General features: G+C 37.2%; 1 protein-coding gene across 5 annotated transcripts in view; it reads right to left on the bottom strand.

The window, feature by feature from the left end:
* The window catches only part of Acaca (acetyl-CoA carboxylase alpha), a 270,437-nt gene that overhangs the window by 129,612 nt on the left and 119,054 nt on the right, over nt 1–21,771 (bottom strand). For all 5 annotated transcript variants that reach the window (XM_048365118.1, XM_048365120.1, XM_048365123.1 and 2 more), the window contains 9 exons: nt 20,359–20,493; nt 19,924–20,070; nt 19,415–19,603; nt 18,463–18,563; nt 17,592–17,680; nt 12,010–12,134; nt 4,458–4,571; nt 3,029–3,142; nt 1,340–1,429 (listed from right to left, as the gene is read on the bottom strand). In XM_048365118.1, the coding sequence (XP_048221075.1) occupies nt 1,340–1,429; nt 3,029–3,142; nt 4,458–4,571; nt 12,010–12,134; nt 17,592–17,680; nt 18,463–18,563; nt 19,415–19,603; nt 19,924–20,070; nt 20,359–20,493 (1,104 nt within the window). The remainder of the gene's footprint in view (nt 1–1,339; nt 1,430–3,028; nt 3,143–4,457; nt 4,572–12,009; nt 12,135–17,591; nt 17,681–18,462; nt 18,564–19,414; nt 19,604–19,923; nt 20,071–20,358; nt 20,494–21,771) is intronic.

Here is a 21,771-nt window from a genome sequence, read left to right as displayed (position 1 = left end):
GTTTTTTCTGTTGTTATTAGTGATGGTGTTTGATTTTGTTTTGTTTTTTCTTTTGAGGGCAATAGGAGTGCTGAAAGGGAGGGAGGAAGGGTGAACAAATGCAATCATGCTATTTGGTATACATTATGTGGAAAATGACATATGTAGGCAAGGGTGCGAGGGGAAAGCAAAGGAAGCACTGACATGGTCCAAAAGAAGCAATGTAGTTATTACCTGACTTATGAAATGATAACCTCTCTGTATAACACCTTAGTAGTAACAATAAAATTATGTTTTTAAAAAGATAGAAAATGGAAGCAATCACAGAACAATTCAACTCTTTTACTGCCTTAAATATTTATGTTTTTCTCACCCTGTTGCCCTTAATTAATTTTAAATTTAGAATTCAAATTCTAAACAAAAGTAGTCAAGCATAATTCGATATATTTCAAATATGGTAACTTGATTCAGGAATTAAAGCAATAGACTACAAAAACATCAGTATACTCTTGTTCTCTTCACATTCAACTCGCCACACATATAATATGGTACATGGATTGTGTCCACACGAGGTACCATGTCTCATTAAATGACATGAAAGCCCTAAGAAACACCTAGATATTTCAAGTATTTGATATTTCCTCAGTAAAATAGTTTATATTTTACTTAGAGAATACAAACATTAGTAACCCAGAACAACTTGCAACAGACTATAGCATGTTCAATTACAATGAAAACACCCTTTTCCCTCATCTTCAAAAGGCATATAGTTGGCAATTGTAAGGCAATATTCAGTGAGGGCAAATGTTATGCTTTATGAGATAGTGTGATACAATGAAACAGAAAAAAGTCTCCAGATTCAGAACTACCCGAGTTCAAATACAAACTTCTATACTTTAGTATCTATACGATTTTTGGACCCATCAATACCTCATTGTCATACTTTCTTTTACTTCATGAAATAACTGTAGAATTAAATGGAAAAAAAAGAACCTAAAACACAGTTCATCAATACTACTACTTTATTTCCTATGAAACAATTATTTTACAAGAGCTACTAAACAATTCAAACTATACCTAAAATCCATTTTTAATTTGGCCCAAATCACAAAATGACAAAGTTACACATTTGGATCAGCCACAGCTATTTCCCTGTGATTATAATCCAGAAGCTGGTAACTTGTGTAAGTAAAACATTTGAAGGAGGTACTTAAGGACACATGAACCATTTGGGGAGAAGACTAACTCATCAGAAGCAACTTTAAGACCAAAGAAAAACACTGGCATGATATGCAAACAGAAAAATGACACCAGCCAGAAGCCAAGGAGAAGCATGTATCACACGACCATGAATACTCACCTCCAAAGCTGCCATCCTCACAACCTGGTTGCTGTGATAGAAGAAGTTTGGTAAAACATCAAAAATTGATGTTTCAGACAGGATGAGTTTCTGCAAAGTACAATGACAGGCTTAAACTCATACATCCAAAACAGAACAATTTCAAAGAGCACTGTTTGGGCATTTAACACATTTAGCCAAATCTAAGAATTCCATCTCTGACTGTCATGTAGCTATAAAATGGGGAAAATGCCTTCTCACAGGTCTGTTACTATATGGGTTATAAGTATAAAATGTGTATTAAAATGTACTAATTTTATGCCAGTAATTGTATGTTTTTCGGGCATACATTTGTACTCCACTTCCTAAATACTGAATCAGTACCACCCTCTGCCCACAGGGTATATCCTAGATTTGAACCCTACTAAAAACCCTCCATTCCAACTAAGACAACACATCCTCTTTCTCAAAAGAAAATCAGAAATTGTAAAGATTCATATTGGCCAAGTATCCTGGTTTCCAAGTAGAAAAACAGAAAATCACCCATGAGAAACTGATACTTTTAAAAAATTTAGTTTAGGCCCTTCCAATTAGTAGTAAAATTAGCCAATATTCTCTTAGAAAATTGGCTTTTAAATAAGGCTTAATAGGGCTGGGAATGTGGCCTAGTGGTAAAGTGCTCGCCTCGTATACATGAAGCCCTGGGTTCGAGTCCTCAGCACCACATATATAGAAAAGGCCAGAAGTGGCGCTGTGGCTCAAGTGGCAGAGTGCTAGCCTTGAGCAAAGAGAAGCCAGGGACAGTGCTCAGGCCCTGAGTTCAAGCCCCAGGACTGGCCAAAAAAAAAAAAAAAAGGCTTAATAATAAGCATTAAAATAAAATCAAAATTAAGTGATACTTAAATACCTTTGTCTCCGGAAGAGTAACAAGCTATGTATGTATCTGATTCAAATATCTGAAATCAAAGAATAGCTGCCAACTCCATGTTATGGAAACGATTGTTATATCACAGTTGTAACTAGTTTCAACGTCCCATGTGTATCTGTAGCTTCTATTATTGATGATGTTCTTGTATCACCTTCCTGTGATTGTACCTACACTATCTTTGTAATCTTATCTGAGTATATTGGAAACCGTGTATACTGGTATTAGAAGTAGGAAATTGAAAGGGAATACCAAAATTGAGAGACACAGGGTAAAAAAAGACAAACAACTACAAAAGCAATACTTGCAAAACTGTTTGGTGTAAGTGAACTGAACACCTCAGGGGGGAAAGGGAAAGGGGGAGGAGGGAAGGGGGTATGAGGGACAAGGTAACAAACAGTACAAGAAATATATCCAATGCCTAACGTATGAAACTGTAACCTCTCTGTACATCAGTTTGATAATAAAAATTTGAAAAAAAAACCCAAAAACAATAGCTGCCACTTAATTCTGGTCTAGAATGGTTTCTATGTAAAATCACAAGAGTTTGTAAAGACGTTAGTAGGACACTTCTACCAAGGTAGTTCTATATGATTTTTAAGCTAACCTAGTTAACAGCATTTGAATGAAAATTTTTTTCCTAAGTATATATCCTTTTTTAAAGTCAAGATATGACGTTCATTACATGGAAATCAAAATTAATTGATTGATGTCTTAATTGAACATGCTTATGGGAATAAAGGGAACAAGAGTGCAGAGTGGAAGAAAAGGGCCATAATATATACCTGCAGGTTCTCAATGCAAAATTGATGTCCATACATGTCAATAGCTGATAGGAAGATAGACTCTACTTGGTTATGGCGAAGCTCATATGATGGCAAATGGGAGGCAATAAGAACCTAGAGTGAGAGCAAAATAAGAGGCATAAGTTCCTAAGGGAGTGATTATTCTAGACTCCTATTAGGCAGCTCTGATACAAGAGCAATAAATATAAATCTGTAAGTGCAGGCATCAAAGATAAAACAGAGACCAAGTAAAACAACTTCTAGGTCCTGTAGCATAAAGTCAATGCCACCAAATACTGAATCTCAGTTGACTCTCACCATGATTTGTGTTGTGGGCAATTTCCCATGGGAGTTGGGGGAAGGGAGAGAAAACAGCTTCAATCAAGTTCCATCAGTGCATGTGATTTACCACTGCAAAGCTGCTAGTCCTGGGGACTGCATGACTAGCTGTTAATTGGGAATCAGATCTGGCAGGGAGCAGCTGTGAGGAAGGTAGATGCTTCATAGCTAGCCTTTTGCAACTCTGAAGTTAGAAGAAAGACTAGGAAAAGCTGCTTTGACAGCCCCAGTACTCAGAACCAAGAAGAAGGAGTCATGAAGTAACACCAATGCATGAGAGGGGCAGAGCAAGTGAAAGCAGTGTCACAAACAAACAGGGACACGGTAGGACCTGAATATCCTCAGCAGGTCACTGAGAGGTTCAATAACTTTGAGTAGTTCAGTGACATGGATACAATTGTGGGGAAAGCAGAAGGTCACTGAACAGCTTCAAATAAGGTTTCCTTGTCAATGCCCATATACTGAGACACAAAGGGAGCACCAACTCTCTGCTTCCCTGCTGAAATCTTTTGGAATGGAAATGAAGACTATGGGGTGAAACTAACTGGACTTCTCTCGGGTTTTCCTGACTGCTAGTGCCTAAGATTCATTTCATTATCTTTCTGCTTTCTACACTTGATTATTTCCTATACACTTACCCTCATCTGTTTCTAAGCTCCCTTTGGGAACAAAGGAAGGGTGAGTTGATTACCTTCTCTCGGTTTACTTTCCTCCACCTGACCCTGGTTTGCTATCATAGGGCTACTAGGGAGGGTGGGAACAATACCAGAATGTTTTTCCCCCAGAGCTGAGGACTGAACTCAGGGCCTTGCACTTGCCAGGCAAGTACTCCTCTACAGAGCTAATAAATCCCCAACCCCTAATAGCCAGATTTTATAATGGGAAAAGTGTTCTGTCTGAGAGACTCAACATTAACTGTCCTTTCTCTTTAAACATTTACCACATAAAAACATTTGCTCTGCAGGCACTGTGACATACATGTGACATTGTCATGATCTTTGTACTATAACTGAGCAGAGCTCATTTTGTCCACAAGGGCACAAACTATGAAAACCCATCCTTCTTTCAAGATAACCAACCACTGTCTTACCTGGCGTGCCCGAAGTGCTACTTTGGCATTGGTGGTCTTACTGAGTTGAGTTAACTCTGTGAGAATATTCAGAAGCTCATCAGTGAGAGTAGGGTCCCGGCCACACAACTGATCCTAACAGTGATTCGAAAACAAAAATATAGACATCTACATCAAAAAAAAAAAAGAACTCAGTAGATAGAACTTTAAAGTAGGGAAAGGGAATAAAAAGAAAGTAAACAAAGCATAAGAAAATCCAACTTCCTTCTGCCAAGGAAAAGCAACTCAATTCTCTCAATCATTCAGATTCAAATATTCTCGAAGTATTTCTTTATAAATTAGCACTGTTCTTTTAACATGCAGAAGAAATCATCAGAGATCTCTAAAATGAGTTAGGGATTCTGAGTAAGAAATAAACGAGGTCTCAAAGTTTCAAGAGGTTTTTAAATAAGGCCTTTCTCCTCCTTTGAGAAAGAAAGTAGTATAACAGGCAAAGGAACCACCCTGGTGGTTTTAATACCACAAACCGTATGTTTGGCATGCCAGGAGGATGCCAAAGTAAAACACAAAAACAAATCACTCATTTATAAACACACACTAAAAATGCCATCTCATATTCTGGAAGTTCTGCATCCAAATCATTTATCTAGTTCTTGTACCAAAATCATTTCATGAACTTAAACATGGCAAATCCATAGACTAGTGGAAATTCTTACTATAGGATTTAGGGCTTGTTCAGTACTGGTACTTCCTTCTTCTAACAATTACAAAATGTTAATGAAAATAATCCCTAGAATATTCTCAGAGAGATATTTATACTGGAATACAATAGAGTATCAATTTATTCCCTAAATTCATATATTATCTAAATTAAAAATAACTACATGCAGTTTTCAAAACAAATGATTGTCCTTTTTAAGTTTTACAAAGCTCATGGGTCTTAATATTCCATAAAAATGAAACACACAGTTTAGCTATTGTTCCCTCTACTTGAACTTTGAAGTAATTGTCTTTATAGTTTAGCAAATTTTTCTTCTCCCCTTATCACTAGGACATGAAAGATGGTCCTCAAGATTAAAGCTAGGCCTCCTGGATAGTAGGTAAACACTATTACCTACTACTCTACATCCTCAGCTCCATTGCTGCTTTATAACCACCACCACTCCTCCCCCCTTGATTACCAGCCCTCTTCTGGAAGAATCACTAATTCATGCTTACCATTTCTGTTTCAGGGATACCTTGTTAATTCTTTATCACAGTAATATAAATAAAAACATGGGCCTGGCCTTTGTAGCAGTCATGTATTTCCCCAAACATTTTCTAAAACACTTATTACACTGTAAGTTACAAGGTAAACACTTTATGCAATACTCAATAGCATTAGGCTGGGACAATAGTCTCTGTCTCTGTCTCTCTCTCAAATGTCTTAGAACATGAGATTCTCATTCCCCAATCCACCAACCAGAGGTCCACTCCAACTGCCCAAAGTCATAAAAACCATGCTTTATAGTTAAGGAAGTAGAAGTATGGTTTTTACTCATCTGAATGAGGAAAATGAATACTGCTATTAAAGATAAACCCAGGAGTCTGTTGATCATATAATCATATACTAAAAGGACTTGTTCTACCCATGTAGGCATGACAGGAAAAAGGAGGGCGAAAAATGCAACTACATCTTGTTTTTTGCTGAGAACTGATAAGCAAAATAGAATTTCAATGGAATATATAAATCACCAGGGGGAGGGGGACACACAAAAAGAAAGAAGAAAGAACAGATAAGGAACTGCGGGTAGGAAAACCAAACAAAGTTTTTCCTACTCCAATATTCCTTTCTTAATGTTCCCAATAGAGCAATATTAGGAAAAAATTCCTTTCTCAGATACTTTTCTTCGATCAGAATGACCCACCAAGAGATATCCTCAACCTATATCAGGTTTGAGAAAGAATGGTTTTCTTTTGAAGTCTAGGTTTAACTTAAAGAAAAATAAAGTTATCTTCTTGCTTAACTATACATTGAGTTCTAACTTAAAAAACAAAGCAAAACACACAAAACTAATTTTACACTTCATCTTTATGAGAGTGAGGAAGAAGAGTAGGGAAGAAGAAACAACATTTGTAAGAAAACTGAACTATAAAGATTAAGAAAAATGACTGTGAAGTAATCATTCATTCATGACCAGAGGCTGACAATCTTCTTGGGTTCCTTGTGATGAAGTATAAAAACTAGGGGGCTGGGAATATGGCCTAGTGGGAAAGTGCTCGCCTCATATACATGAAGCCCTGGGTTCGATTCCTCAGCACCACATATATAGAAAAAGCCAGAAGTGGCGCTGTGGCTCAAGTAGTAGAGTGCTAGCCTTGAGCAAAAAGAAGCCAGGGACAGTGCTCCGGCCCTGAGTTCAAGCTCCAGAACTAGTAAAAAACAAAACAAAACAAACAACTTGTGAGTGGGAACAGGAGGGAAAAACTGCGGGAGAGCAAGAGATGGGTGACATTGTCCAAAAAGAAATGTACTCATTACCTGATTTATGTAACTGCAACACCCCATCATCTTTATAATAACAATAAAAATAAACATATTTAAAGTATAAACACTAGACCTTTTTGGGATATAAAAAATTGAAGACCAAAAAAAATTGAAGACAGTAGGAATAAACCACTAATTCCATTATTTGCCCTGACATAGAAGTTTTCCATTCAAATATTATCTTCCCCACTGTTATCATTAATACTTAGAAAAAGATTGGTAATAAAAATTATGTGGATCAAGGTAGTTACAGGAAATGTACATTGCTGCCCAGACAAGCTATGAAAACTTTGGTACTTTTCACTTCTACCAAATAACTTAATTTGACTAAAGAGGCCCTTAATTATCTTTAAAGGACCACCTTTCTAGAGTGATAAGCTTTTACTTATAAAGCTAAATTGAAGAAACAAGAAGAACTTTCAAAGCATAAATTTGCCACTAGTCTTTCACTAAACGTTCTCAATATTCTCATGTCCTTTTTTTTACCTAGACATAGGATTGACGTCTTAAAAAATAACAGTAGCAATGTTCTCTAGAACCACTCAACATTGAATGCAAATATCTGCAAACAATGCAAACATGGTCCCCTATCCTAGATATAGTCTAAGTTTTCTTATACAGTTTTAGGCAACTAAACCGGATATTGGTTAACAGTTTATATGCAAAAATCTGCAGACCAAAGCAAAAATTATTTACCAGTAGTCAAAACTGGTACAACAGTTATTTCTTGTTTTACATCTCATCCTAGATGGTTGCCAGGGAATCCTGTGGGTTTGCAGAAATATAACGAACACACTAGAGTAGTAAAAACACAGCCTAAATTACATAGCTGACAGAAAAGTCCAATAATAGTTCAACTTAATCTAAGCATTCTAGACATTAAGTACCTTTGAAAAAAATCAAAATAGAAGGAATATGATCTTACAAATAATATTCTCAAATACTAACTACTATTCAGCCAACTAAGGTTCTATTCCTGATGTTAGCAATGCACTAGAGTTTCTTCCTGTGATACCTACATTTTTCTCTTACATTGTAAAGATGTTATAAAACAGATTAACAAATTGTCATTAGAACCCTTAATTAACAATCGAGATCTCTGTTCTCAAAACTTTTCTTAATTTCACAGTGGATAAATTATATGTGGTCATGATAAAAGGAAGAAGGAAAGGCACTGATCAGCTTTTACTTATAAAGTTAAGTTTAAGAAATAAAAAGAGGGGCTGAGAATATGGCCTCGTGGGAAAGTGCTTGCCTCGCAGGCATGAAGTCCTGGGTTCGATTCCTCAGCACCACATATACAGAAAAAGCCAGAAGTAGCACTGTGGCTCAAGTGGTAGAGTGCTAGCCTTGAACAAAAAGAAGCCAGGGACAGGGACAGTGCTCAAGCCCTGAATCTAAGCTCCATGACTGTCAAAAAAAAAAAGAAGAAGAAGAAGAAGAAGAAGTAAAAAGAGCTTCCAAGCTTTGTTTTCTTTGGTGTACAATATTCCTCCAAATAGATAAAACTTGATATAATTTTAACTTTCTACATGATATTCTACTTTCCAGATAGGGTAAAAGATTAGAAGAAATTTGTTGAGACTCGTTGAGGCAAGTTACTACTAGACAACTTCTGTTAACATCTGGAGGAGATGAAGGTACCTATTCACTAAAGCACCCTGATTTTGTTGATACCTTCCTCTAAGTTCAAAGGCCCCAGAAGTCATCATCTAGCTCAGCAAAGCACAACATCAACATTCCTGCTTCTAGAAAGCAGAGATTGGAATGCTGGGCACATAATCATCAATCAGGAAGCCAAGGTAAGCAAAGAAAGGAAACCAGCAGAGAACACAAGCTGGGGGAATTGAAATGCTACCACGTCTCAGTGACATCTGTAAAACACTATGAGACTTGCAGAAAGACTAATCCTAACAACAGAAATGGCTCTTACCAGCTACTACCATTAATGCACATGAGGGGGAGGGGAATAGCCAGCCACTGTCAAAGAAGAAAAGAGAAAGACATGTGGCATTCAGTAATATTGGCTCAGAAAAGAACACCCTGTGAGATTTTCCCTGATCTGTAAGTCACTGCTGGCTGGCCCTGAGTTCAGTTATGTCAATTAATTTCTTGGTTTCCAAATCTATAAGGTAAAAATAAGTGATATTTGAAAAAAATTACAACATGTAAAGCCCATATATCTTATTAGGCCGAATCTCATTTTATGTTTTAGAGGGGGAAAAATGTGAAGATGTCAAAATAATCCAGTTGCCTAGTTAACAAATTCAGCCTCCTGGCTCCTCCTCTTCCTCCTCCTCCTCCTATCCTGTCCATCCAAATCTGGATAACCCTGAAAGCGCTCTTTTCTCCAAAGGGCTCACTCAGTCCATTGGAAAGAAAGTTTGAGTACTATCCATGCAAGTAAGAAGTAATCAGAATGACAAGGCAGGGGTAAAAAAGAAAAGCAGCAAGTCAGGGTCCCATTGGCTTCTGCCTGTCCTGCCTGGCAAAAGCAGAAAGCAAAGCCTCAAACCAGTTCTCTGACAGGGCCCAACGCCTCTGCAGCACCCCCGTGTAATTACACACTTGAGTGACTGGACTCTGAAGAAAATTGAAGGCCTGAGCTCCGAACAGCTGCCATTTTCTCTCTCCATCACACCACCGTGATTACTTGAGAAATGAACAGCCCTGGCTCAAAGCTACTCCAGAATTCTCAGAGGAAATATGGCTCCGTGTTCCAATAATGAGATTCTTAAGGCAAGCGTTACTTACAATCACTCCGCAAAAGGAGCGAGCCGAGCCCCTATATCTTACAAATTAGAATTTAAGAAACCCAGCGACAGTCCTGGACGATCATTACTCTTCTGCTGCTCCAAGGATTCTGGGCTTTGGTCTATTTTTAGTGCTGAAAACTGTTAAGTTCTTAAAAAGGTAATCATAATAAGATGAAAAATTCACTATAATTAGCTTCCTATAAAGGCGAATTCCATCCTATTCTGGGTCCAAACTGATGGATTCTTCTACCCTCTTGTCATCACCCATTTCTGCCGGAAAGACTTAACTTTTATCCAAGTAAGAATGAACAACTCTTACATTAAAATTGGAAGGAAAAAAAGTGAGAGATTTGTTCTCTTTTTTGGTTGAGAAAAAATTAGCAAGTTCCCATGTGTTACTAATTTTTTTGCAGGAAGCTTTTGCTTGAAGAAGTTAAAATATTATATACTTCCAATATGTGTTGTTTTCCCTTTCTCAAATGTACCTATGGTTTCCTCACCACCTGGATATTCCAGGGTGGCAAAGGTAATGAACTGTCCCTGTAATTACACGTTTTTTCTTTTTTTGTAATTCCATATTTTTAAGTGGCTATCTAAAACATGTTATCTTTTAGAATTAACATTCTAGGCACATGGCTGAAAGGTGACATTGTTAGCCTAAGGTATGAAGAAGATAGTTTCCCTTCATTCAGAAGCATGACATACAAAAAAAAAAAATGGCAGCAGAGATTTGTAGAAATTTTTCTTCTCTCCAAGAAGAAATAATAGAATTAAAGTAACAAAAAGAAAGCCCACTCTTCAAAGAGACCAAAGGAAACTCAAAAGAATAAGAAGGTACTATAGTCCCATAAAAACACAAATATGTAGCAAGACAATTGCTCAGAACTACAAGGTAAGAAACTCTAAATCCTACTGTTGTCAATTCCTAGAACTAAATCAACTAAAAATATCTAGGCGTGAAGGTCTTGCAAATGAACTTCACAAATCTTAAGTCTACAAAACTTCTATATGTAAGTCAAATGCACATTAGTCCTATAAAAAGCTTCCTGGTCTCATCCCTGATTCCCACTTTCTTCTTGTTTGGGGGAATTTTCTTTTAGCCAGTACTGGAATTGAACTTAAGGCTTTGTGCTTGCTAGACAGGTACTCTTACACTGGAGCTACAACAGCCAGCCTGTTTTTCCACTGTTTATTTATTTTCAAGGTAGAGCCTCCCTTCATGCCCGGGCTGGCCTGTGGTCTTCCTACTTATACTTCCCTATGTCACTGGGGTTGATAGGTACATACCACTGCTCCTAGCCATTGTGCTTCCCTTATACCTGAAATAACAGGCCTGTGCCACCATCCCCAGCCAATGGTTGAGATAGCCTTGCAAACTTATTTTTCCCCAGGTGACCTTGCACTTAAATCCCCAATCTCTGTTTCCAAGGAGCTAGGATTACAGGCTTGAGCCTTTAATTCTAATATTAGTAAGTTATAGGGACAAAATAATGTATCTCCTGCCAATCCAATAATCAGAGCTAACATTTTCATGTAAATAAAACAAAAAAGGACCAAAGAAGATACAGAATAAATTTGAATTTCTTTGATGGTGGAGGACCAGTTTTAATTTAGATTTAATTTAAATTTTAACTTAGAAAACCAGAGACTTATTGCTTATCACTACAGAACAAACAAGAGTTAAAATGTGAAAAGAGAGAAAAAGTTCACTGGTTAGGGGAAAATTCACTTTTAAAGCTACTGCCATGCTGGGCACCAGTGGTTTATACATGTAAATCCTAGCTACTCAAGAGGTTGAGATCAAAGGTTCAAAACCAGCCAGGGCTGTAAAGTCTATTAGACTCTTTTCTCCAATTAACTGGCGAAAGCCAGAAGTACGTGGTAGAGTGCTAGCCTTGAGCAAAAAAGCTAAGAAATAGCACCCAGGACTAAGTTCAAAACTCAGTACTGACACAAAAAATTAAAACACAGCAAAAATAAGCTACTGTCATGATGAGAGTAGCAATGGGGAAGTGAAAGTCAAGAGGTCTGACCTCCTAGGAACATTATGTGCATAATTACCAGAAAGTAACCAGAAAAATACATTTCTAACTAGTGAATTTCTTTAAGTATAAAGTCAGATGTAAGAAACTGATAATTCACACACACACAAAAAATCTACTCACCTTATAACTGAAAGACATGGTAGCTTTTCCTCTAACTGTGGCATGGGGATTGGAGAGGACAGGGAATGGGGCAACCTTTTAAATATCATTGATCATCCCTACAGGTTCTGAAAAATGATACTCACAATAAGCATTGTAACCAGAAGATTCTTCTTGGTGACTTGAGCATGAGAGAAGATATAATTCAGTACAGTGTTCATGTCACTTTTGTTCTCTTCCCGAAGGGCAAACACACATTTGTCATAGTGACCTGCAAGCAGCAGAAAGAACTGGTCTTCACCCTTGTATAAAGAATTATATTTACACAGTATTTGTAGTGTTTCTTACTGTCTATAATTTATCTGATGAGCATTGAGATTGGATAGATTTGTACTGAACTGGCAGTGTAAGTTAGTGAAGGCAGCAGTGAATGAGAAATCAGGAGAATGGTCATGTAAGATTTGGACTCAAGGTCTATCTCTGAGACCCTTTTACTGTGTGGTCTTGGGCAAATCATTTGACCTTTCTAGGCCTCAAATTCATTGTATTAAAGATGGGGAGGGGTGAGTAATGCCAATATCATCCTTGTGGGGCATATCCGGATGCCTTGCGTCAGAAAGAGGAAGCCACACCCGGCCCAGCCTGTCCCTAGATAGGTGCGCCTACACCCATCCCCTTTCTGCCGCTCTCTGACCTATTTAAGAGAGGAGCTTATTTCAATAAATCGAGATGTGCACAGACATTATCCCGGACGCTTCTGATTGTCCTCCGGTGAGGGGGGGCTGGGCGTGTGTGGTCCGTCGACCCTTCTCCTTTCTTGGTCCGTCCCGGTCGAGGCGGGCTTACCCATCTCTCCCAAAGGTCAGGAGAGCGCTGGGGGCTAAAGACCCGACAATCCTTACTCTCATTTAGGTTCAAGGCATAATTTCCTTAGAAGAGGGAACTGTGCTGCTTAAAAACAAGTACCTAAAACATTAAACTTGATCTTTAATGTATACCTCAGCTAAGAAACAAAACCACACCAAACTTAGCAATACTAGCAAGAAGTGTGACTGCTACCTTAGGAATCAACACTTTCCCCTGTAATTCTATGAAATAGCTAACCAACTTCTAGGAACTCGAAATGCAAACCAAGGTATAGCTCAAGGAGAACCTTGCATTAAATCCAAAAGGTCTCTAGGGCAACTACAGCTGTGTTACTTACACTTGCCCCTTCCATAAGGCCTCAAGGGACAGGTTAGTTCTAGGTAGGAAAGCTGTGTTCTGCAACACAAATGTAAGCTTCCAGTATATTGCAGACATGTCAAGTAACATTTACTTCTTCAAAAAACAGCTTATCTTAGAATTCTCTAAGTAAAAAAGAATCGTAAGTCAGCAATTTATGAAATCATAAAAATACTAAATTACTACCTCAATTGAGATTCCATATTAAGTTACAAACCAGAACTGTGATGCTCAAACTGTATTACCACAGTTTCCTAGAATATTAGTATTTGACTAGGGCATATTAGTTTTATCTGTTTTAGATACAAAAGATTGACATAAGCCCTTTTAGAAATAAATGTAAAATATATTTTGAAAACTGGATTATAATGCCAATTTCATAAAAGATCATTTTACAACAAAATGGAAGTTGTTTACAAATTGATTGTCCTTGGGCTAGGGAACAAAACTTAGTGGTAGAACACTTACTTATATAGCATGTGCAAGATTATTCAGTTCCCAGCACTGCATAAAACTGGTTGTCTTGCCAGCAAATAGTAGCTCACACCTATAATCCTAGCTACTCAGGAGGCTGAGATCTGAGGATAGTGGTTTGAAGCTAGCCTTGTCAGGAAAGTCCATGAAACATCTTTAGTTAACCAAAAAAAAGTCAGAAGTGGAGATGTGGCTTAAGTGGTACAGCACCAGCCTTGAGCAAAAAAACTAAGTGGGAATGCAAGGCCCAGAGTTCAAGTCCCAGTATTGGCATAGAAAAACAAACAAAAAACAGTCCTACTAAGAAATAATTTTGAAGTAATAACAGGAAAATACTTTAGCAATATAATTATTAGAAAGAGGGGAAACTAAAAAAAAAGAGTACATGTTTTCAGGGTAATAGGAAACAGCAAAAGAAAGCACTGATACCAAGCATTCTCTTTATAAAAACTACTGTGTGTGTGTATACACAGAAGAATACATAAAATATATACTAACTGAAATAAATACTCATATATTATTTCAAAACTACTTTTTATAGGGAGTCTAGTACTCAGGTTTTAACTCAGGTTCTCATACTTACTAGTCAGGTGATTCCCTCCCAACCCCTTACTGTGCTATTATACACATAAAATAAAATATATGTCAACAGTCAAAATAAATAAATATCCATATATTATTTCAAAGCTATGTTTTGTTTTGAGATAGAGCCTTGCTATGTAGCTCAGGCTCATCTTGAACTCCTCTTACTTTAACCTCCTGAATGATGAGGATTATAACATGCTCTACCATGTCCAGACTGAAAGCTACTAAATTTTAATAGTATAGCTTTAGTGCCTTTGAAAATGTCTATATTTTTCCTCTCAGAAAACTGACTTTCACAATAACCCTTCTTTTGCTTTTGACCTCAGTTTACATAGTTTAATTTTTCCTGTTGCTCATGTGTATACTTTGGCTCATCCATTTTCACTGTATATGTAACAATCTGTTATAAGAATATCATAGAAATCAATAGTCTATTTCACTGTGCATAGATTATATCCTATCATTTTAGAACAATGATGACACCAAACAGTCCTGTATCTGTCTCCTAATAAACAACTATAAAAGAGTTTCATCTTGGGATAAAATGTCTAGTTTGAAAAAAATAAGTTAAAGTTCAACTTCATTAAATATTGACAAACAGTTTTCCAAAACAGTCATAATAATTTGTACTCCCACTTACAAGAACTATAAAAGACGATGATGTGACTTTGCCAACCACACTGTGGTTTGGGTTCACATCTATCTCATAAGTAGCACGCAGATCTTACTGTAAATTTAGGGATGGTTTACATGAAGATATAGCTGAAATATTTTTTGTCCCTTTTTCTACCAGTTTGCTTTTTATTTATTGACTCAAACAAGCTCTAAATACTAATCCTTACTTGTCTATTTTGTAAATAGACACCATGGCTTGTATTTTATTTAATCTCTTAATTACACACTTTGATGCAAGTGTTTTCTTGAAGGGGGTGGACTTTGTAATGGAATCTGAACTCAAGGCATCACTAGGCAGGCACTCTACCACTTGAGCCCTAGCTCCAGTTCTAAGCAGTTCTTAAGTGAGACTGAACTCATCAACCTTTCCTTTATAAGTTGTATTTGATATGTCTCTGAGATCATAAGAATATTCTATAAACTTAAAAGTTTTGCTTCCTTGGCAAATGTTTAATTCCAGTTCTTTTACAAATTGTTCATGTACAGTATAAAATATTCAATTATTTCTACCTCTCCTTAAAAAAAAAAAAGCAAAACAGCTCACTATCCCAGTATTATTTATAGAAAAAGTCTATTCTTTCCTCATGAATAATGCCTGCTCTATCATAAAATAAGCTTCACATATACAGATCCATTTCTGGGTTTTTATGCTCCTTTGATCTATAAATTTGTCCCTAGACAAATGTACTAACTGCTTAATTAATATGGCTTTTTGTTAGATCTTGATACCTCATCAAACAAATCTTATTTCATCAGAAATATCTGTTATTGGAAGACTTTTATGTAAATTTTTGAACTAGCATGAAAAATTCCACAAAAATACCCTAGTAGTATAATAGTAATTAGAATGTCAATGAACCAAAAGATGAATTTGAGAAGTAATACCTTTCTAATAGTACATATTCCAACCTAAGCCTTTGATAATTACATGGATATTTTTTACTATTAGTCACTGAGTATAATTTCTTCCAAAAGAGTCTGGCACATTTTTTGTGGGATTTATTACTTTATATTTTGGTGGCTATTTTAAATTGTGTGTTTTTCTAAATTTATTCTCTAAATAACCATTGTAAAAAAAAAAAAGGCAAACCAATTTTTTGGCAGGAAAGAGTTTGAGATAGAGACTTACTATGTAGCTAAGGGTTGGCCTCAAACTCATGTTTTTCCTGCTTCTACCTCCATAGGGCTATACCACCATGTCAGGTATTTTTTTTTCAGGTAATGGTAGTGCTGCAGATCAAACCCAGGTCCAACCACATGCTAAGCAAGCACTTAACAATGAGATTTTATATGTTGACTTTTGCTAGTCTTTAAATAATTTAGAAATAAGTCTGTACACTCTGAGCCTCTCAAATAGACGTCATGGGGCTAGGAATATGACCTAGTGGCAAGAGTACTTGCCTTGTATACATGAAGCGCTTGGTTCGATTCCTCAGCACCACATATACAGAAAATGGCCAGAAGTGGTGCTGTGGGTCAAGTAGCAGAGTGCTAGCCTTGAGCAAAAAGAAGCCAGGGACAGTGCTCAGGCCCTGAGTTCATTGCCCAGGACTGGCAAAAAACAACAACAAACATCAAATAAACATGTCTGTCAGTGGCAGTCTTACTCTTTTCTCATCTTCACGTTTTAATTTCTTCTCTTGTTTTATTGCACTGGCTAGGACATCAATCTGATACTAATAAAAAGATCTATGCTTTATTCTTAATTTTAAAAATATGCTTTCATACTTACTACCTTACATAACTGTAACTCTTCTGTATAGCACCTTTACAATAAAATTAAAAAACAAAAACAGATTAAAAAAGATCCACTGGAAGGTTAGGGCTATAGCTCAGTGGCAGAAAGCCACTGAGTTCTAGTCTGCACAAAGCCCTGAGTTCTAGCCCCAATATTGCAAAAAGAATGGTTCCTATGTCTTTTCCTCATGTTCAAGTGTTTATTATGAACGAATGTTCACCTTTGTTTTCTCCCCATATCTAGAGATGATAAGCATATTTATTCCTCCTTTAATCTATTACTACATGATAAATTACATAAATCCCCAAATTCATCAACCTTTTATCAGTGGGATAAAGCCAACTTGGTTATGACATATTATCTATACATTGTTAAGTTCAGCTTGCTAATATCTAGTTGAGGAACTTTGCTCGTCACGACTGAATTATCTTTTAAGTGAGACCAGAACAGGTAAGAAACAATCTCAGCTAATGTTTTCAATTCCATGGTGTTTAAGCGCCATCTTGTGGCAGAAAGCAACACCAGCAACATAGCTTTGAAATTCCAGCCAAAGTAATTTACACTTAAAGACAATACATTATTTAGTAAAGCTCTTCAGAGAAAGTCGGGATAAATTCCACCTAAATGATATACTAAAAAATAGTGCAAAATCTGAGCCTTTCCCATATGCCCTTGATTCAAGGTATGGATTAGCTGCTCAGAGGCAAACTCTTCAGATAGGATATTTCCATTTCAGCCTGGTCATGACTCAACCAACTCTCACTATACAAGGTTAAGAAGATGTCAACACGGAATGCTAATCTCGCCTAGACAGGTTATCTCCAGCCTTTTTCAGAAGCACAATGGGTTTACAATTTCATCAAGCTGTGTTTTACTGTTGCTCTTTCCTTGGCACTAGTGGGACATTGGAAGTCTAGGTTTTGAGAGGGCTAAAAAGTAAAATGTTTGTTAAAAGAAAGTGTTATTAAAGGTATGACCTTCTTAGCTGTTATGCAGGCCTATATGGTTTGGAGTCTCCAGGAAGAAGCTTACCATTCTGGAATTGTGTCTCTACTCGCAGGTACTGCCGGAGCAGATCCATCACCACTGCCTTCATGTGGCCTCGGATGCCACTTCGGTACCTAAGCAAACAAAATAGTTTCCACTGAAAAACCTGACAGGCGAACACTACTAAATAATAAACTCTGAGACAAATTTACTTTCTAGATATTCCACTGAACCACTTTTTCCTTTGAATCTACAGCTCTAGAGCAGGGTTGTGATTTATAAACCTCTTATAAAGGAAAAGAGAAAATAAAAACAAAACCAAAAAGAACTTCATATTTAATGACATCCTGATTCAGTTTCTACTGCTAAGTAGAAATTATTAGAACACTCTTGAAATGGCTAAGGAATTTCTGAAATATAAATACCTTAAAGTTAGAATGAAAACTAAGAAAGTAACACAATTGTTGTGCCTTAATAACTAATGGAAAGAATATTAAGAAATTACAAGAAAGCCGGGAACATCAGTAATTCTAGTTACTCAGGAGGCTAAGACCAGAGCATTGTAATTGGAAGCAGCCCAGGGAGCAGAGACTCTTATCTCCAATTAACCATTAAAAAGTCAAAAGTGGAGCTGTGGCTCAAGTGGTAGAGTGCTAGCCTTGAACAAAAAGCTCAAGGACAGTGCCTAGACGCTAAGTTCAAGCCCCAGGACCAGACCAAATAAGAAAGAAACCACAATAAAAGTATGAAAGTTAATCACAATTCTAAGACCATAAGACATAGAGTATTTTGTAATATACAAATTGCTTTTTACTTTCAAAGTCAGACCTGAAGTACATCTCTTTATGACCACTTAAAAGATGAGGAAGGTACAAACGTGGACAGTTCTAGGAATCTGGAGTTACATGTTAAGTACCTCTGTACCAGCTGGACAATGCTCTGAGTGTTCATGAAGAAGACTTCCCTTTCAGATTTCCGGTTCAGTGTAGCTGCATGACTATCTAGGATGTTGGCAATCTATGAATATAAAGGAAAAAGAAATGAAGGCCATTCTAACAAAGGGACTAAAAGCTTTAGCCTCTATAGCACCACTTCTAGGAACCTTCTTAGTAATGACAATTCCTACCTTCACAAGTTGCAAGCAGCTAGATGCTACTGGGTATTGTTTAGGGGCTTATGCAAATTTGTTTCTCTTTATTCCTTTCCAGATGGACTCATGGGTAGATCACAAAAACTATAACCTACTTAGAGACCCTGATGGGCAAGAGCATCTAAGGTCAAGATCCAAACTTTACTCGGCACTTGACCAGCTTCATTCCGTACATACATCAGCGTTACAGGCAAATAAAACTGAAACTAGCTGGCACCGGTGGCTCATACATATAATCCTACTCAAGAGGCTGTGATCTGAGGATCACAGTTCAAAGCCAGCCTGGGCAGGAAGTCTATGAGACTCTTATCTCCAATTAATCACAGAAAAAAGCTGGAAGTAGAGCAGTGGCTCAAGTGGTAGTAGTGGCACTAGCCTTGAGCTAAAGGAGTACTAGGGCACAGAAGAGTTCAAGTTTCAGAACTGGGGGGCTAGGGTGGGGGGTGGGGGGACACTATTGAGGTATTCTCTCTGACAATAAATCTAAAACTAACCTTTAAATGTATGAAAATACTTCTGGGGAATAACCCTGAGAATAAGTCTATATAGGTTACATTTTACATACAGTGCTTTTATTATTGAACTCATCTGTTGAGGCAATTTTATGAAAGATAAAATGCTTAAAATTGTAAAAGCACTACATGCAGACAGCAAAAAATCCTATAGTATAAACTCCAGGGGTAGTCTGAAAAATAATGTTAGTGTTTCCTATAAGTACCTGCTGACTGGGGAACTGACATAGGACTGATGTGATATTGCTAGCATACTGAGCCATTTCCTTCTTGATGGACTTCTCCACATTGAGGGGGATTCGGCCAGAGACACTGGTCATAATATCTTGCAATTCTAGAAGAGGCAGGGAGGGATCTCTGAGAGTTTTCATCAAGTGTTCTACCCAGTCTTTTACCTGAGAAGAATGAATTAAACAGGAGCCATAGTTAGCATAGTTCCTAAATTCACTATCATAAAATACTACTTTAAAACTGCAGTATACGCATCAAATACTGCCCCTATTCTCTAGTTTAAAAAGCAGTAATCCCAGGTAATTATGAAGTCCATGAAAAAGCTAAAAAGCAAGTAAAAACTTCAAATCCCACAACAAAAAGTAGGAGTTTCAGACCACACAGCTTTCTTTCATTCCCTCTGAAAGATCCTAAGATTTAAAAACTACTTTGGAGAATGACTGCTCCATTTGTACACCCCTTTCCCAAGAGAGGTCATTCATACCCTGTTGCTGAAAAAAGGATCTGGAAGGCAGTATCCATTCATCACATTGACCAAATTATCCAGGACATAGTGGAACACTCGATGGAGCTTCTCGCCTCTGAGAGCTGTGCTCTGGATTTGTGGCAAACTACCCGTGTGAAGCTCAGCCTGTCAATCCCAATGAGAGATTGTCATTCATTACCTTCTCTTCAGGGTTTAAATACTATGGCAAACAGATATCCCTTCACTGCAACTAGCTACTAGAAGTCAGTAAAGGAAACATGAAGAGGACATTAATGTTACACTATTACAAACTCTAGTTCTACAATATTACAGTCATAAACAAAGCATTAGACTAGGGTGAAAGAGTTTAAGAAAAAGCTGGCAAATTAAGCAACTTCCCCTACACACTAACTCAGCTCTTAAAGAACAGTATTCACAGTACCTTCTCCTTACCTGCTGAACCTTGCTGGGGTTGTCCAGCTGCATTTTGGCTATTACACAGCCAGGGTCAAGAGCTGCTCCAGATCTCTTGACATAATGGATACAGCCAGATTCTGCAGCTGTTAAGGTCATCACCATCTTCATTACCTATAAATAAAAAATATATAAATTGGTCTAATCTCTCTTTGTACAGATGAATGTTTTAAAGAGGTCAGCTTTACCCTTAGCATCTTAATTGGACTATACTTAATTCATCCTAGTAAAATGAGAATCTGTCAAAATCTCCTACTGAGTAACAAAGCAGACAATTAAAAAAAATTCTCAAGACCTAGCTTTGAGGATTAAGAAGAGTCACTGACATTTCCTGTGTTTCTAACTTTTAAACCCATTTGCTACAGCTTATGGTCTTAATTGTTTTGTACTGATAAGTGCCATAAGTTTTCACTGTTCACATATGAACAACCTGCCTTCTTATATCAGTGGAATTGAGTGCTCACGGGGCGTCTGTCTACCTAAAATGTCCAGGCCAAAATCCAAGAGTTATTCTTCATTCTTCTTTTTCCCTCATATCCCATTTACAGTGCCAGTCAAGAATATCTTCTAAACCTCTCTCAAAATCTTCTCCTGTCATATATTGGGGTTAGGCCCTCCTCACTTCTGGCTTAAAGTACTTCAAAAACCTCTGAAGAGATTTCCCTACTTGCCATATACGTCCAACAGGATTTCCCCAAAATAATCATCCTAGAACCCAGATCTCATCATTTATCACTTTTCTGTACAAAATCTTCAATGATCCCCTGGAGCCTTTAGGACAATCTAAATTTGCTAGTTGGCATTAAAGACCCTTCATGATCTCACATTTAAGACATTATCTGTTAAGCAATAACATTATCTGTTAAGCAATGCTTGCATGCCACTCCCAATCTAATCTTAGGCTATTCCCAAGCAATACTAATACGTGACTGTGGTCCCTAAATCTACTTCTGTGCATTGATATATGGTATTCCTTCAACTCTGAACACTCTTCTGCCCTTCATCACCTGACCTAGTACTATTTATCCTTCAAAAAAAGATCAAATATCCTCCTTTCAGGATGCCTTTCCTTACTTTGTACCCTATCTCAATTTGGTACAGGTGGTGCTCTGTATTTTGTGCTGTTTTCTCAGAATTTATTACTTGTGGAGATGGGAAAAAATGAGGGAGGAGGTAACAAGTTGGATAAGAAATGTACTCACTGCCTTAAAAACAAAACAAAACAAAACAAAACAAAACAAGAATTTATTATGTCTGTTTTGTACACCAACTCCACCATGACATTTTTTATGCAGCTACTAATAATTAGCACAACATCTAACAGCCAGTAAATACTATTGTTTACAATCTACAGTTTCTTCACTTCTCAAAGAAAATGGTAAGCTTTATATT

The sequence above is a fragment of the Perognathus longimembris genome, chromosome 17 (assembly GCF_023159225.1).
Source record: "Perognathus longimembris pacificus isolate PPM17 chromosome 17, ASM2315922v1, whole genome shotgun sequence".
Classification (NCBI taxonomy): domain Eukaryota; kingdom Metazoa; phylum Chordata; class Mammalia; order Rodentia; family Heteromyidae; genus Perognathus; species Perognathus longimembris.
Note: the sequence above shows the minus strand (reverse complement) of the source record. Positions and strands in the feature narration are given on the sequence as shown.